This window comes from Acinonyx jubatus, chromosome D3 (genome assembly GCF_027475565.1).
Source record: "Acinonyx jubatus isolate Ajub_Pintada_27869175 chromosome D3, VMU_Ajub_asm_v1.0, whole genome shotgun sequence".
NCBI classification, from domain to species: domain Eukaryota; kingdom Metazoa; phylum Chordata; class Mammalia; order Carnivora; family Felidae; genus Acinonyx; species Acinonyx jubatus.
In genome coordinates this window covers 27217973-27232300 of record NC_069392.1, presented here as the reverse complement: position 1 = coordinate 27232300, position 14328 = coordinate 27217973, and the positions used below count along the sequence as shown (strand labels likewise).

The 14328-nt window shown below is 40.2% G+C and overlaps 1 protein-coding gene across 1 annotated transcript in view; it reads right to left on the bottom strand.

The window, feature by feature from the left end:
• Nucleotides 1–14328, bottom strand: part of MAPK1 (mitogen-activated protein kinase 1) — a 108985-nt gene that overhangs the window by 26196 nt on the left and 68461 nt on the right. Inside the window, exon 4 of the mRNA XM_027049667.2 lies at nucleotides 5124–5240. Within this exon, the coding sequence (XP_026905468.1) occupies nucleotides 5124–5240 (117 nt within the window). The remainder of the gene's footprint in view (nucleotides 1–5123; nucleotides 5241–14328) is intronic.

The window sequence follows — 14328 nt, the reverse complement described above, 5'->3', positions numbered from 1 at the left end:
AACTTATAAAAAATAAGCAACTAAAAGGAACCAGGGCTCCCTGGAGAAATGGCTACTCCAAGTCTGGGACAGAGAAAGTACTAGGAGGTAAGCCTGGAGCATCTAGTGCCAAAAAACAAAGCAAGGAAATGCTCAACATTAGTGGGACCATGTCAAAGTGACTCCCATTAGAAAATCTGGGACAATTTAAACATCAAATACAGAATGGCAGCTATGGAATAGCCACTGAATAAAATAAACATGAATTAATAAATGGAAAGAACTAAAACAAAGGAAGAATGATAGAGCTACAAAATCATCAATGGATGGTAAAAACTAGTGGTTACAAGTATGATGAAGAGAACTTACACAACTTACAGTATTCCCCACAAATTCCTATTGACCTAATAATAATTGTCATAATTAGCCACAATTATCACCATTATATGGTGGAGAATGAGAGGATACCATTTAACCAAAAGATCAACATGAACTTCACCAATACAGACATAAACCAGATATGCCTCCTGATACAATACACTGAGAACAAAACACTGTTTTCTGAGGTATTCGTGCCCGGAAAACATGACACAAAATTGGGGTGCATCTACAAAACAGTCAACCAACCTGTACCCTTCAAAAGGGCCAAGGTCAAAAAAGGCTGAGGAACTATTATAGATTAAAAGAAACTAGAGAGGGGCACTTGAGTGGCTCAGTTGGTTGAGCATCCAGGGTCATGGGATCGAGCCCTGTGTCAGGCTCTGCACTAAGTGTGGAGCCTGTGTGAGATTCTCTCTCTCCCTCCCTCTCCCCCTCCTCTGCTTGTGCATGTGCTCTCTCTCTTTCTCTAAAAAAACAAACAAACACCACACACAACAACAACAACAACAACAAAAATTAAAAAATAAAAGAGACTAGAGAAACAATGCAATGTGTGAGCCTAGAGAAGGGGGAGAAAAGCTATAAAGGTGATTATTGAGACAATATCCAAAATTTGAATATATACAGTGCAGTAGATATTGGACCAGTGTTAAATTTCCCATTAAAAAAAATTTCTCACTTTTGATCATTATACTATGGTCATATTAGGGAACATCCTTCTATGGCAGGGTTTCTCAACCTTGGCACTACTGACACATTAGGCTGGATAAGCCTTTGCTGTGAGGGCTGTCCTGCACACTGCAGGATGTTTAACAGCATCTCTCACCTCTAACTAGTTGATGGACAGTAGGTAGCATTCCTCTCCCAGTTGTGACAACCGAAAATGTCTCCAAACACTGCCAAATGTCCTCAGGAACATGAGAATTGCTGTTCTAAGGAAATACACACTGAAATGCTTAGGGGTAAAGGTGAACATCTACAACTTACTCTCAAATGACTCAGAGGGAAAAAAACACACACATGTATAGAGAAAGAGTGAGAAAACAAATGGGACAAAGGGTAAAGAACTGGTGAGTCTGAATCTGAGGTGGATCTGAAGTATTACAGAAATTTATCCAGTTCTCGCAAGTGGTCCTGGGTCCCATGCGGCTTCCCTCTAAGGATCTGAAGAGTGACATTATTTTGTACTTCTAAGGTGTTTTCCTTTTCATTCATTCTCTCACAAGTGTACAAAAAATTTTTCCAGATGCTACATGACATGAGAGGATACCATTCACGAAATAGGACATCTGGAAGATCTGGATAACCCAGTGAACTAGTATTTTCCAAATGCTTGATTCCAAAGGATGCATCAGTGAGTGTAAGGTAGACCAATGGATTTTAGTAAGACAGTACAAAAAGTTCAGTGGCATGGTTTCAGATTCCACAATTAACTTTTCATTTTGTTGACTTTCAGTGTAGTATCAAAAAGGAACAGCCACAGAAGCTGAAAAGACTAACATACATACCCCCTTTCCCAACTACATATCTGTGTGAAGCCTCTTTTTCTTGGACTTAAACCAAATCAACCTACTGGACAGATAGAGTGCAGAACCAGGTGAGATTCCAGCAATGGTCTGTTAGGCCACATGAAATTTGCAAAAATGAAAAGAACGCCCCTCTTGTAACTAAAATGTTTTTGTGGTGGAAAGTAAACACACTTTTTATAAATAAAACTTATGTTAACAAGCAGTAGGTTTATTATTATTTAGAAATTAATACTTTTTAAAAGTCTTAGTGTTAATTTCTATATAGCAAATACTGATGGACAGACCCCACATAGACAAATCTTGCTTAGGATCTTTGATACTTTTTAAGAAAGTGAAGGGGTCTTGGGGCTTGAATGTTTGAGAACTACTGCCTTATACTTCTCTTGCAAGTGGGAAACTATGAAAATAAAATGTTACACACACACACATAGAGCACTCTAGCCTGTCAAAATGGAGACGATAGAAGTATAAAAATAAAAAGGTGATAATGGACAGCACATATTTCATGAATCCATAATAATGGCTTTTTAAAAAGTTTATTTTGAGAGAGACTGAGTGACTGTGAGAGAAAGAGGGAGAATCTCAAGCAGGCTCCAAACTCACGAAACTGCGAGATCATGACCTGAGCTGAAATCAAGAGTCAGACGCTTGACTGAGCCACCCACCCAGGTGCCCCTATAATAATGTTTTAAAAACAAAGGTGGGAGACATAGGAAGAGAAAGAAAAAAAGAGAAAGCTCTTCAAAGAAAAATGGCAACAAATTAGTGTAGAAGGAACAATACATTTGGAAAATTACCATTTTGCCACCCCCAATATAAGTGATAGAGACCAGGAGTCACCAAGGGAAACACCACCCTGGTAAGCCTGCTGGGAAACATGAGCTCCGTACACATGAGTTCCAAGAACCTGCAGGGTTCCCGCCAGAAAAGTGTGACCTAAACTGAATCCTAAGGAACCAGTCTGTACTCTGCAAAGCATTGAAGGTCATGAAGAAGACAGAAAGGGTGGGAGGAATGTTCTAGAGTGAGCACAACGCACAAAACTTGATTAGATCACAGAGTGAAAATAAGACAAAAACAGCTGTAAAGAACTTTTGGGTGGGATAACTGGGATATCACTGAATTAATGCTGGTTGTCTCAGTGTGCTAAGGGTACTATGACTGTGGGGAAAGAACACTCTCCCCCTTTAATGAGTATCAGTATGCCCCAAAGGGTCTAGTAGTAAAGTAGTTTATGTTGTGAAGTGCCAAAAAGTTTGACAAAAGAAACAGAGAAGAAGGGAGGGAGGGAGGGAGGCAGGCAGAGACAAAAGCTAGCAAGGGAGTAGTAAGATGTTAATAGCTGGTGAACCTAGGGAAGGGGTATATGGGTGTTCACTGTACTCTCAATTCTTGTAAGGGTTTGAAAATTGTTCTAAATTAATAATAATAAAAAAATGAATAGAGCACTAGAAGTAACATTCTCAGTCTAGAGGTGTTATAAATAAAAAATAATTCACACTCAGTTTTGATTATAGTTAACTCTACAAGCAGGAAGTGCTGGGCACCTTGTGGAACAGAGGCCACATTGTTTGGTTATTTCCCTCTGGAGGGTGAAGACAGTAGAGTCATCTCAAGTTGGAATGGAGGCTGCAAGACCATGAAGGCACCAGGATAAAAAGCACACCGACAGCTCTCCCTTACAACCAGCAGGCACTGCACACGTGCATGCAAATGCTTCTGGTTTGGAATGGCTGTCACATGGCCAGTCCAAAGAAAGAACCTACTATTTGGGATTATGTGTAATACAGAATTATAAGAATCAACACGACATTTTCTTCTCTGAAACATCTGTTACACCAAATCTTTCTTTATAATGGAATTTATTTTAATGCAATTTTACTTTTATAACTTAACTAAACAAATGTATATCAAGAATAACTAACTGCTTTAAACAAATTCCATTTCCTCACAAAGCAACTTAGTGTTCATCTCAAGCCCTTCTATTTATAAACGATGGAAGAGAGTAAACCCCATGGGCTAATTAATTCTCTTTAAGCTTCCTGGGTGGATTTCTGGTTCCTAGAGCTGAGACACAAGGCCCAATGTCTACTTTTATTGCTTTTTTTCATGTATCTTAACATTACATTAACAGTAGACGGTGCTGAAGGAGGTCATCAAGACAATGTGACTAACAGCTGACCCTTGAGCTGAACCTGGACAACAGGAGGCTCCTTGCTCCCTCCCCTATCCTTGGGATACATGCTCTGCCCACTGTTACCACAGTGGCGCCATTTTCAAGGATGTAGCTGGGAGAGAACTATTGTTCGGACCATCTGGGCAGCATATGTGACACAGCCAGTTAAGGCCTGGACATAAACTTTTAAGTTTTGGTAGGTGAGTGCGGAGATCTATTCACCTTGCAGCTAGCTGCCCACGACAAGACTTGTAATAAGCTCCTTTACTTCTTAAAACTGCCACGACCAATTTGGAGTGCTCTGCCTCTTCAGTTTCTCCTTGCCCACCTTGTACTGGGGCAGTTTGCAAACCAACGGAGGAATGAAGTTCAAAATCTCCTAATTTGAAGTATTGGATGTAGAAGTATGTCGGGCCCACTTACTTTCTCAAATCTGACACTTCATTCATATATTATTTGCAAATGATATATTAAAAATACTGAATCTCAATCTCCATAGCAGCCTTCAATGCTTGCCACCTGGTTTATAAACCTAACAAAGATATACTTCACTTTTTCTTACTTTTTTAAGAATCCATAGTAGTTCCTATTCTTTCCACACCTTTCTTCAAACTATGGTATAATTTTGCTGAAGAGACATTCTTCATTAGACAAATCTGACCTGTACAGGACAGCACTGGTCCACTTTCGGAAAACTACATACTATAGGAGAACCTCTAACATAGCCAGCCTAGCCTGCACTCAGCAGTGGCAGGAGCAACTATAAAAGCTGCCATAGGGAGGACTTTAGGAGAGCTGACCAAAGGCTAGGACAAAGATCATTTATTGTTAACAGTGACCAGACAGGCAAACACACCTTCCAACTCTATAACACATCAGCACTACTTCAGCTGAGGTAGAGAGGTCAAAATCCAGGGCCCAGAAGTTCAATGCTGACCTAGAGATTAAGACAGCACCTTCATTCTGGGCCAGACAGGCCAAGCCTCAACCTAAGTAGACACAGGCTTCCAAAATTCTTTTGCTTCCTGGTTTTCTTTCTATGCAAACCTGATCCTTACCTTGGAATTCAACATAATTTCTGGAGCCCGGTACCAACGTGTGGCTACGTACTCCGTCAGGAACCCTGTGTGATCATGGTCTGGATCTGCAACGCGGGCCAAGCCAAAGTCACAGATCTAAGAGAGAAAAAAATGGGACACCTTAGAGATTCTAATGAAATTAATATCAAAAGATCAGACAATAGCAATAATGATGATGGTAAGTAGTTGCTGCCACTCCTATGTGGCAGATACTTTGTTGGGAATTCTATATATTCATTCTTATTTAATCTTTACAACAACCTGAGAGGCAGTGATGACTATCCAAAGTTGGAGATGAGGAACAGGTTACAGGAATCTGTCCTCACCTTTCATTATCTGCTTATCCCACAGTAATCTTGCTTATGTCACTTGACAAAAACTGTTCTGAAGTTACCAGAAACTGTCCAGGGTCCTTTCTCTGGCCATCTCCTGCTGGCATTTCCAGGATCATCACACTGTCAGATCACCTTGACTCACATTTGTCTTGTTTCTTAGATTTCACTTCCTGCTATTCTTCCACCTGTTCCACAAATGCAGGTCCTTCCAAAGATTTTTTCCACTTCTTTCCCTTCCATGTATTCAAATCCACTCCCAAAGCCTTAAAAGATGTCTCATATACAAAAGATGAATCTTTTTTAAGGTAAATATCCAGCTTCTAATTTCTCCTGACTCACAAAAGTACCTTCATCATCTGGTCATCCAATACTTTAGTGCTACTCCAAACTCCAACATATAAAATAACTGTAAAGTACTATACAAATAGTATAGTATTCTACTATATAACTATAGAATACAGTTGACCCTTGAACAGCATGGGTTTGAACTGTGCAAGTCTGTTCACATACATGGAATTTTTTTCAATAAATATATTGGAAATTTTTTTGCAGATTTGCAGCAATTTGAAAAAACTCACAGATGAAACCACACAGCCTAGAAATATCAAAAAAATTAAGTTAGGTATTATTACAGGAATACAGTATATAATACATATAACACAAAGTATATGTTTAATTGACTGTTGATGTTATCAGTTAAAGCTTCCTTCTGGTCAACAGAAGGCTATTAAATTTTGGAGGAGTCAATAGTTATATGCAGATTTTTGACTGTGTGGGGGGGGGGGGGCAAATCGGTGCCCCTAATCCCTGTGTTGTTCAAGGGCCAACTATACTTAGACCCATATAACTGCAGGATATTTTAATTCCTTGACATCTGGGGAACTAACCTAAGAAAGAGACATATTAATAAAGACAGGCCAGAGTACAGTATAAAGCAGCCTGGCAAACAGATTGCTTTGGAGGCTTACTGCTTTAATTTGGCTAAGAAATTATAAGGGCCTGAGCTCAGGCCATAAAAATGGAAATGAGGAGGAAAGGACATGCTTGAGATACTCATAGGACTTAAATGGATGGACAACAATCTCTGCTCAAATATCCCATAGTTTAGTGTTTCAATAATTAGGAAAGGTTCAGAAAGCTTCCATCTACTTCACATATGCCTTCCTCTAGCTTTGGACACTGGTATCACCACATGGTATCTCTGATAAGAGTTAAGTATCTGTGCTGCATAATCTCCATCAACACGTATCTTCAAAAGGAACAACTATCGTAATTGCTTCTCTATTGGCTCTTCCATAGACCATTTTCTAGGTGTACTCTCAGAGTTGCATAGTGAGGAAATCCTGGGTCCTACTCCATAGCTGACAGCCAACTCTGGCCATTGTACACTCATTAACTTCAGTTTAGGTGACTTTCACCGTAAGTACCAACCTTACCTTTCAAAGATGGCTTGCTTGTCAATCAATGCCATTACCCTCCTAATAGTTATGGGCCTGTCAGAGAATCTGGATGAGGTATGGCCATAAGCTTGTATGTGGGATCACAGGAAACTGTAACTTTGGCTTAGCTGGTCTTAGGCTTTCAATGTACCTGGCAACCGGTTTGTTTCTTTCCAGCATTTTCTATCAATTCCAGTGACATGAACTGCAGGAGGGCTTCCCAGTAACCATGCACAGGAGGTTCTCACTAGCAACACAGTCCTATTTGTGGCATGATTTCCAACTCAGAGAAGCAACTAATGACTGATTTCTTCTTACATCCAGAGGCGAGTCCTCTAAGCCATTTAGAGCCACCACTCGCCACGTTATCCCACCACCAATCCATTTCAATTCTGTGGCTTGAATTTTTGAACCTATCCATGACCCATAGTTTCTTTTTCAAGGCTAACACTTCATCTGATTTAAATTCAACCAAAGCTCACCAGTCTGCTTTCTGCTGTATAGATGGGACACCTAAAAGCCACATTTTGAATTGTGCAGAGTATATGCATCTTGTCAGCAGAACAAAACCAGCATAGGCTCCAGACCATGGCCACAGATCCTTCACCACCTCCTATGCCTGGTGTCACACACATTAGATGGGTTCAGACTTGATACATGGCTTTTCACTGGCTAGTTGAATCAAAAAATAAGTCCCAAATAGATTCAGAAAGCCAGAATATAAAATATTCATAGATAAGGCAGATTTATTTTCTAAAGAGGACCATACCACTAAAACCCATCCTCCATGCTCTTCTTATAAGGTCTTTGAACTTGTATCAAGAGGGTAGGGTCCATCTTCCCTCCTCTTGAATCTGGGCAAACCTTTGCAACAGCCTGAACCAAGAGAATATAGTGAAAGTGATACTATGTGACTTCTGAGGCTACATCATAAAATGCAACATGGTTTCCATCTGGCGCTCTTTCTACTGGGGAATTTGGAACCCTCTGGCCACCTCAGGAAGAAACCTAGGACATGTGGGCTACATGTGGGTGATCCAGGTGACAGCCAGTATCAATTGCCAGGTATGCAAGAGGATTCCAGCCCTTACCTTTGTGTCTTCTAGCTGAGGTCCATATATGAAAGCAGAGAGCAGCCATCACTGCTACCCCTTGGCTAAATTCCTGACCCACAGAAACTAGAAGCTAACACATGATTATTGTTTTAGACCACTTTCTCTAGGTTATTTGTTACAAAGCAAAAACAGTTAACAGAGTGGTAGTGGACACAGTGCTTGTGATGGGATAGGCAGTCTTTGAGGAGGCCCTGTTGAAGCGATACTGGGACACCAAAGAGATGCTAACCATGGAAAGACCTGGGGAAAGCCAGAGCAACACTGTGAAGAATCTAGCTGGGCAAATGTGAAATGGGCAACTGAACCTGAAACCTCATAAAGTGGCTCTCGAATTGGCTGCTTCTACATCTTGACTGCCATGGCCTTAGTTGAGATTCAGTTTAATTTGTCTGGGAATTAGGGAAACTAGACTTTACCCACCTGTAAGCTAATTCATCCTCTAAATTCCTGCCTAAATGTTGTTTCTAAAATATAAGTCACCTTTCTGGCTCAAAAATCTTGAACCAATCCCTTCTGTCTATTGAACGAAACCCAAATTCTTTAAGTGTGACTTTTAAGACCATTCATATGCTGCCACCAAAACTACCTTCCTGATCTCATCTCTCCCACAATATTCTCCTGCCCACATCTGCTCCTATAGACTCCAGACTACACCTGCTTCTATGACCTTACTATACAATGACTTCTCCTGAGTGCCCTATCCATGCCATTCCTTTACCCTAAACCCTCAGCTTGAAAGTTAGCTCTTCTGAGAAGTTTCCCAAAAATCAAACCAAACCTGCCCAAGAGCTGACTGCTCACTCTTCTGAACTCCTCTAATACTGTTAGAGGTATATTAAAATACATCATAGGGGCTCCTGGGTGGCCAGTCGGTTAAGCGGCCAACTTCGGCTCAGGTCATGATCTCGCGGTCTGTGAGTTCAAGCCCCGCGTCAGGCTCTGTGCTGACAGCTCGGAGCCTGGAGCCTGTTTCAGATTCTGTGTCTCCCTCTCTCTGACCCTCCCCCGTTCATGCTCTGTCTCTCTCTGTCTCAAAAATAAATAAACGTTAAAAAAAAATTTTTTTTTAAATAAAATACATCATAAAGTCTATGACAGTTAGCTTTGCATATGCCCATCTCCCCAGCTAAAACAGAATTAAGTCCCTAGAGAAAGGCAACACTTAACTTACTTACTTGTTGACTTAATTGTTAATGGAGGACTCTTGACATTTGGTCAATAAATGCCTTAAATGTTTATAGGAAGCACAACTGGGATGGATTGACAGATACTCTAAGGAAGTACTTTTTTTTTTTTACAATATCTGAATTACTGATAATCTCTTAAAAAATAAAAATCAAGGGGTGCCCAGGTGACTCTGTTGGCTAAGCATCCAACTTCAGCTCAGGTCACAATGCTCTTACTGTTCATGGGTTTGAGCCCTGCATCGGGTTCTCCGCTGTCAGCACAAAGCCTGCTTCCGATTCTCTGTCTCCATCTCTCTGCCCCTCCCCTGCCCTCTCTCTCAAAAATAAACAAACATTAAAAATTTTTAATAAAAAAAATCAAGGTTCAGTTAACAGGGTTAAATCTTATGTTAAATAATTAATGTTAGTAAAATTACACCAAAGTGGCAATATTAAGGAAGGGAAGGGTTGCCTGGGTGGCTCAATTAAGTGACTGATTCTTGATTTTGGCTCAGGTCATGTATGGCTCTGAGATACAGCCCTGTGTTGGGCTCCATGCTGGGCATCAAGCCTGCTTAAGATTCTCTCTCTCCCTTTTCCCCTCCCCATTCATATTCTCTCCCCACCCCTAAAAGAGGGATAATTAAAAACTGGAATTACAAGCATTCCTTTACTAGGAAAGACACAATAAGCCTATCATGCTGAATGCTGCAATATGCAATACATTTATTTTCTTAGAATTAAAACTAAAGGTGCAGTTGTTCTTCCTCATCTTCCTCGAGGAAATCCAGTCCTAAACTTTTTTTTTTTTTTTGGTGGGGGGTCATGTGACATTAAGGGTCTCTGTGGTGTTGGGAGAACCTTAGCAGCCCAGTGGGGTAGGTAGCACCCAAGTAGAGTTAAAAGGGAGCCCCGGATCAGGACATGGTCTATGTGTGAGGTGAAGAGGGTGTTCATGCGGGGAGGCAGCAGCAGTCTGCCCAGGGTGTTCAGAGTCTGAGCAAGGTGAGCATATAAGCCATGGGTTATATTGCACAAACCAATTATTTCATTGGAAGTTGCAAAATGGGGACTTTCCTGATTTTATTATTTCTTCTGCATTTATTATCTGGCATTCTCAACTGGAACTGTATACCCTGATGCACAAATCCCAGTGGAAAGACAGGAAAAATGTTTAATCCCTTTACTTTAGTTACAAATTTTCAGATTAGTGAGTTGGTGTTAAGGGTAATTTTGTTGTATTATTTGCATCCCCCACACCTAGTACAGGGCATAGAACCAGCAGGCTCTCAAAAAATTACTGGTTACAATTTAAAAAATAAAGAGAGAGATGTGGGGTTTAGAGCTCTAAAAGATGCCACAACTACATTCACGGTCATCTATGAAATGCTCATATGATTAAAAAAAAAAAAAGTTAATGCCACAACACTGAAGACTAGCCAAATTTACACGGCATTAACCAAAAAATTACCAAGGCTATTAAAAAATTTTTTTGTAATTCCATACAAAGGAAGATATAGACCAGTAGGATATGGTACAAGAAACAAAATGACCTATAGCACTCCTATTACCTGGCTACTTTTTGGGCTGTTTAAACAGAGATTTTCATTAAGCAAAGGAAGCCCCAAGGATAGATTTCATTTCACATGTTCCAGAGTCCTCTTTCCAAAGCATACCCAGAACCACAAACACTGTGATCCTGGGACTCTTAACTAGGATTTCTGTGGGCTCAGTCTAGCAAACATCAAGGACAGAGACTGCTAGAGACCTCATTCCCCTGGAAATTCCATTAGAAATATGTTAGCAGAATCTCCAAACAGGATCTATGACCCTTGTGTTTCTGTGGCCCTAAGAAATAAAGAGGGAGTCTATAAGAGAGGCTTCCAGAAGGGTTCTAAGAGGTCAACATCTTCTTGTCTCAAGGTTTTAGATAACAAGTGCGAAGTATGTTTATGGAAGCAGAAAAAGAAGTCTTAACTGCTGTTGCCCTTGACTGGTAGGAGTCAAAAGTTAAAGGTCTAAGACATTGATAATAGCTGATATCCTGAGGGCTCAAGAGTAGAAAATACTTTAGTAACAGAGAAGCCAATGGAAAAAGGAAGAAATGACATATATAACTATCCACTTGATATTTCAGAAAACCCTAAATAACAAGAGATGAGTAAGATCACAGGTTACAGGGGCGCCTGGGTGGCTCAGTCGGTTAAGCATCCGGCTTTGGCTTAGGTCATGATCTCACAGTCCGTGGGTTTGAACCCTGCGTCCGGCTCTGTGCTGGCAGCTCGGAGCCTGGAGCCTGCTTCGGATTCTGTGTCTCCCTCTCTCTCTGCCCCTCCCCTGCTCACGTTCTGTCTCTCTCTGTTTCAAAAATAAATAAAACATTAAAAAAATTAAAAAAAAAAAAAGATCACAGGTTACAAACTTTCTAAGCACAGGAGCTTGTGGTATAGGCAACATGATTACTGGAAGGTACTGAGGATGTGATGGATATACAGTGATTTCAGAGCTCAAGCAGAAAAGACCCTCTTCCCCACTTGTGCTCTTTCAACCCTCATGTATGCACCTGAACTGCCACTATGCCCTACCCTGCCCTTTGGACATGTTCAACAGGACAAAACGGAGGATATATCGTACTCATCTTTACAAATGAGATTCTCTCCTGAATATTTATACCTATGTGAATGAATCAAACCCCATATGAACATTTCAAAATGTGGGTGAACTGTACTGCTGTAAATATCTTAATTATCTTATTGTATTTCTGAGTCTCTGTGTTACACTGGGTTTTGAAAACAATACTTGGGTTGTGCAGATGGCCAACAACACAGATATATTAATGTGGGTGTAAATTTTGGTGAGCAGAGAATAAAATGGCCCTAGGTAAAGACAAGCCCACAAACAATGAAGAGACAACAAAGTAGTCTGATTCTGTTTGTTTTTGTCTTAACTTTTTCCCCCAGAAATATTATATACTGAAAATACTAGAGAATGTTTCTCCCAAAACAAAAATAATCTGTCATAACAGAGTTGTGATGGTAAGAAATAGAAAGAAAAAAAGAAAAGTAGGAAGAGACATAAAAATACTATTTTTCAAGAAAATCACTAAGAGCCAACGAAGTGTGGCCATTCCTACAAGCAGCTTCATTCCTTTTGTGCCCACCTGGCTTTTAGTTACATACATAGGTACATGGAAAGGATCTGGTTACACCCCATGTAAGAAGTATATTAATCTAACTGTAGGATCCCAAGAGATGACAGAGTCTAACCCAACTGTATCTAATGTAGGAAGCTACCCTCTACCACATCTCACAGAATGTTGGGCACCCTGTTTTAAACACTCAATGATAGCAAATAAGCTATCTGACCACCTAGTAACAGAACTCACTGCCCTTTTTCAGACAGTTCCAGAAGGTTCTCCATGATCTACTTCCAACCAATATCACCAGCTAGCATCCAATGACTTTCTACGATACCCTATACCGAAGATAGCCACTCCCTTACTGAAAGCCTGCTCATCTTTGGAAGGCCAGCATGGATGCCACCTTCTTCCAGATACCTCTCAAAGCCCCAGACAGAACCCAACTCTCTCTTTTGTATCTGTATACTATTCTTTTCAGTATCTCAGTTACAGCAGATATTATTACAATCATCTATTGTTTATCAGACTTCTCACCTATCAGGTCTGAGATTGCAGAAACAGACATTCCCCCCTCTCCCTTGCTAGGTACAACTTAAGGGCTTCTCACAGGAATGTCTATTAAACTGAAGTACAAGAAATGATCATTGCTCTACATCTAAATGCACTTTTTAAACAGCTTTATTGAGATATAATTCACATACCATATGATTCACCCATAACTTAAGGCATACAATTCAATAGTTTTTGGTGTTAAAATCACAGGGTTACACAACTGTTACCACCAATCAATTTTAGAACATTTCTGTAACCACAAGAAGAAATCTTGTACACATTAGTCTATTCCTCCCCAATCCCACCAGCCCTAGGCAACCACTAATCCACTTCCTGTTGCTATATATTTGTCTATTCTAGACACTTCACATAAATAGAACCACACAGTATGTGGCCTTTTATGACTGGCTTCTTTCATTTACATAACAATTTCCCAAGATTCATCCACACTGTAGCATGTATCAGCACTCTATTCCTTTTTATTCCATTGTATGGATCTACCACATTTTTTAAAAACTTTTTTTGAGAGAGAAAGAGAGAGCAGGGGAGGGGGAGAGAGAATCCTAAGTAGGCCCCAGGCTGTCAGTGTGAAGCCTGACTTGGGGCTCAATCTCACAAACAGGGACATGACCTGAGCCAAAATCAAGGGCCAGAGGTTTGACCAACCAAGTCACCCAGGTCCCCCTGAATCTATCACATTTTATTTATTCGTCATCATATGGACATTCAAATTATTTCCACTTTTGGACTATTATGCCACTTTAAATATTTGTATGCTACTTTTTGGGTGTACACATTTTAATTTTACTTAGGTATACACCTACAAGTGGAATCCTCACCAACACTTACCATCTGACTTTTTGATTACAGCCATCCTAGTGTGCACAAATGGTTATCTCATTGTGGTTTTGACTTGCATTTCCCTACTGACTCAGGATTCCAAGCATCTTTTCATGTACTTATTGGCCATATGTACAACTTCTTTAGAGAAATGTCTATTCAAATCCTTTGCCCTATGTTAAACTGGGCTATTTATCTTTTATTGTTGAGTTGTAAGAGCTTTTCATATATTATAGATAAAAGTGTCTATAGACACATGATTTACAAATATTTTCTCTCATTTTGTGGGTTGTCTTTTCCCTTTCTTAGTGGTTTACTTTTTAAAAATTATATTATTTACTGGGGTGCCTAGGTGGCTCAGGTGGTTGAGCGTCCGACTTCAGCTCAGGTCATGATCTCACAGTTTGCGGGTTCGAGCCCCGCATCAGGTTCTGTGCTGACCGCTTGCTCAGAGCCTGGAGCCTGCTTCGGATTCTGTGTCTCCTTCTCTCTCTGCCCCTCCCCCACTAATGCTTTGTTTCACTCTGTTTCTCAAAAATAAATAAATGTAAAAAAAAATTTTTTTAATAAAATTTTATTATTTATTTATTTATTTATT